Genomic DNA, 3,801 nt, shown 5'->3' with positions numbered 1-3,801 from the left:
AGGCAGAGGCAGAGGCAGAGGCAGAGGCAGAGGCAGAGGCAGAGGCAGAGGCAGAGGCAGAGGCAGAGGCAGAGGCAGAGGCAGAGGCAGGAGAGCCAGAAGTTCAAGGTCATCCTTGTCTATAGCGAGCTTCAGGGCCTGAGCACACAACACAGAATCATCTCTTGATGGTGACCGGACAAGCCTCCTCAAGTATCTGGGAGGGTGTTGTTGGAGTTTCAAACCCCAATAAGCCCATATAAAAAACCACACAGTCTCATTATTATAGTTATAAACTATAAGTCTAGATGGGGCAGATCTAACACTATACTAATGTATTCTCCAGCTACAAGACCCCTTGTTACTTGTGGTTTCTCCTGGCCATCACGGCTTCCTCCTCCTCTTCTTCTGTCCTCTCTCCTTCCCTTTTCATCTTCTTCTCTCTATCTGGCCCCACTCTCAAACCTCTAGCCCACCTTTCCCCTCTACTGTGCAATCACAGGCTCTAGCCTTTATTAACCAGTTAAAATGGGGAGAAGATTCACAAGAGATCACCCGACTACATGATCAACTGCTTGCAGGGGCGGGAGAGGGAGAAGGGGAGAATAAGGGGGTAGGGGGGCAACTTCTCTTGAGGAAACAAAATTAACATCAAAATACAAACAACATCAGGACAACCTACAACAGAAGGGTTGGTTTTTTCCTACATCAGGTTAATTGAAGTGAGAAATGACACCCTAATACTGGGCAGAACCATGCCATGGGCTTGGGCCCTGGACTGCAGAAAGAGAACAAAGTGAGCTGTGTGCCAGCATCATAGCCTCTCCTTCCTGACTGGGTGCAATGTGATTAAGTGCCTCAAATTTCGACCACCACAATGGACTGCACCCTCAAACCATGAAACCAAATAAACACTCCCTTTCTTAAGTTGTCTCTCTTGGCTTTTTGTCATAGAAATGAGACAAAGTCATGCCAATAATCCACCCGAGCCATTGATTGAGTAATGGAAAGCCCAGGAACCTTGCTTGAGTAAGGAGACAGCTTACCCACAGCGAAGGTTTTAAAGTCATTGTGTCTTTAGACAAATGGCACTTAAAAGTTTGAACAGATTGGGCAGGAGCTGGGGTTCATGTGGTAGAGCATATGTCTAACATGGGCAAGGCCCCAGGTTTGATCCTCAGCACCCATCACATGCCTCCAAAAATCACAGACATTCTTAAAAAAGAAACTACTAGATGCTAGATGTAACAAGATAGAACAGATTTCAGGAAATGGGCAAACAAAATAATAACCACTTTTCTTTTCTTTCCAACTGACCTCAAGATCTAGTTGAAACAGCAGGATGGACTGCTTTTTTGCTGATCTGTGCTAACCTGTGTGTGTGTGAGCGAGGGATATAAATTGAGATAGATCTGTAAGGTTAGATGCTCTTCCAATGACTGCGTGGTTTGAGAAATTTATAAAACAGAATTCCTGATTTAACAACCTCCCTAAACCAAGAATAGATGAATGGATGATAAATGATAGACATACATACATACATACATACAAACATACATGCACGCATGGATGAGAGAGAGAGAGAGAGGAAGGAAGGGAGGAAGGAAGGAAGGAAAAGGAAGGAAGGAAGGAAGGAAGGAAGGAAGGAAGGAAGGAAGGAAGGAAGAAAGGGAAGGAAGGAGTCTGCAGGCAAGATAGATGACTTGCCTGCATGATCATCTCTTTGCTCTCACCGCCAGGGCCTGGGAACCACTCATAGAGGACAATCTGGTGATCGTCACTGCTCTGGTTCCCATTCAGAACGATGGTGTTTTGGGGCAAAGTGATGGTCTGATTTGGCCCTGCATTGGCAACAGGTGGGTAGTCCACGGCATCACGGATGATGAGGGAGGCAGTGGTGGAGTTGGTAGCGCCATCCGAGTCTGTGATGGTCAACCTATAAAGAGAAAAGGAAGCTCGTACATCCAAGAGTGTGCCACACCAGGAAGTAACCAGTCCCAGAAGAGGTGAAAGTAAAAACTTGAAAATGAGGCGAAGGAAAGCAAGGTGGGGAGGAGAATAGTTGTCTTTGCTTCTGTTCATCTTATCTTTGAGTCACAAAATGTTCCCACGTTATGGTTTAGCCTTTATGAATTTATCAGTCTCTGAGATGCTGAGTGGGAACTGTGACCCCTCCAGGCAACCCGAAAGCTTCTCTGGACCACTCAGTTTACCCTCAGGGTACCAAGCACAACTCTCAAACCATGAGCCAAAACCCCTAGAATCTTTCCCATCAGAACTCCAATCCAAGTTAGCAAAAAAGAAAAAGGCTTAAAGAAGCATATGGATAGAAAAGATACTTAAGAGCCGGGTGGTGGTGGTGCACACCTTTAATTCCAGCACTTGGGAGGCAGAGGCAGGTGGATTTCTGAGTTCGAGGCCAGCCTGATCTACATAGTGAGTTCCAGGTCAGCCAGGGCTATACAGAGAAACCCTGTCTCAAAAAAAAAAAAAAAAAGACACTTAAATTCCATATTGTCCAGAGTGCTCATTTTAAGGTCATGGACGTAGGGGAAAGATTTTATTCCTTCTGCTAAGAGATACATTGCTTTTATTTTTATAGAAAGCATCAGTGTCAAGAAACAGTCAAGAGAGAAGCCCTGGGTAAACACAATAAAGGTGTAACCCACTTGCCTAAAGGTGTAGTTACCAGGATCTAGGTTCGACAATTGTAAGATTGGGGTGTCAGCTGGAAACTCCTCTCCTAGGAAGGGCCCGTCAACTTCTTCCCAGTGGTAACTCACTATTTCAGTATCATCTGTACTTTCTACAAAGATGAAGAAGAAAAAATCCAAAGTGAGTTATAGGAAACGTAAGATGAGAGCTTTATAACACACTGAACATTGAAATGTGTTTAGTATAAACATTCACACGGATCTCAACCATATACATTAGGCATTGCAGTTGTCTCCCAGCCCTAAATTGCCAGCACTATTTTTCTAGATTTGCACAGGTTTGAGCAGGGCTGTTCTAATGTGTTGAATATTTAATAAGCAGAGTGATGGATACTGTAGCACAGAATGTAGCCTCTTGACATTCTGCTCCTACTCACTGTACTGCTGGTTTTATGTCAACTTGACACAAGCAGGAGTTATCACAGAGAAAGGAGCTCTAGGTGAGGAAATGCCTCCATGAGATACAACTGTAAGGCATTGTTTCACTTAGTGATCAAGGGGAGAGGGCCCCTTGTGGGTGGGACCATCTCTGGGCTGGTAGTCTTCGTTTCTATAAAAAAGCAAGCTGAGCAAGCCAGGAGAAGCAAGTCAGTAAGAAACATCCATCCATGGCCTCTGCATCAGCTCCTGCTTCCTGACCTGCTTGAGTTCCAGTCCTGACTTCCTTTGGTGATCAACAGCAATGTGGAAATGTAAGCTGAATAAACCCTTTCCTCCCCAACTTGCTTCTTGGTCATGATGTTTGTGCAGGAATAGAAACCCTGACTAGACACTCACGTTGGTGACATGCTATGGACAGCTTCTTATCTTAGCTAAAAATTCCTTTATCATATTAATGGTTAAATGTAAATCCAGAGAAATATAAATCTGTGTTTTGCATGAAATTTCCCCACTTAAAAGAGCAAAGCAGGGTAGGACTGAGATGGCTCAGCAGTTATAGGCACCTGTCACGTTGAAGATCTGAGCTCAGTTGCTGGGACCCACAAGGTGGAAGAAGAGAACTGACTACTAAAAGTTGTCCTCCATAATACTACCAGAAGATCCAGCAATACCTTTCCTGGGTATATACCCAGAAGATGTTCCAACTGGCAGTAAGAACACATGCTCC

At 44.6% G+C, this 3,801-nt stretch overlaps 1 protein-coding gene across 1 annotated transcript in view; it reads right to left on the bottom strand.

Moving 5' to 3' along the window:
* The window catches only part of Kiaa0319 (KIAA0319 ortholog), a 63,904-nt gene that overhangs the window by 33,763 nt on the left and 26,340 nt on the right, over positions 1–3,801 (bottom strand). Inside the window, exons 9-10 of the mRNA XM_021180546.2 lie at positions 2,653–2,785; positions 1,687–1,915 (exon numbers count right to left, since the gene is read on the bottom strand). Of these exons, the coding sequence (XP_021036205.1) occupies positions 1,687–1,915; positions 2,653–2,785 (362 nt within the window). The remainder of the gene's footprint in view (positions 1–1,686; positions 1,916–2,652; positions 2,786–3,801) is intronic.

Source organism: Mus caroli, chromosome 13, assembly GCF_900094665.2.
Source record: "Mus caroli chromosome 13, CAROLI_EIJ_v1.1, whole genome shotgun sequence".
Classification (NCBI taxonomy): Eukaryota; Metazoa; Chordata; class Mammalia; order Rodentia; family Muridae; genus Mus; species Mus caroli.
This window is presented reverse-complemented; position numbering and strand designations above follow the sequence as displayed.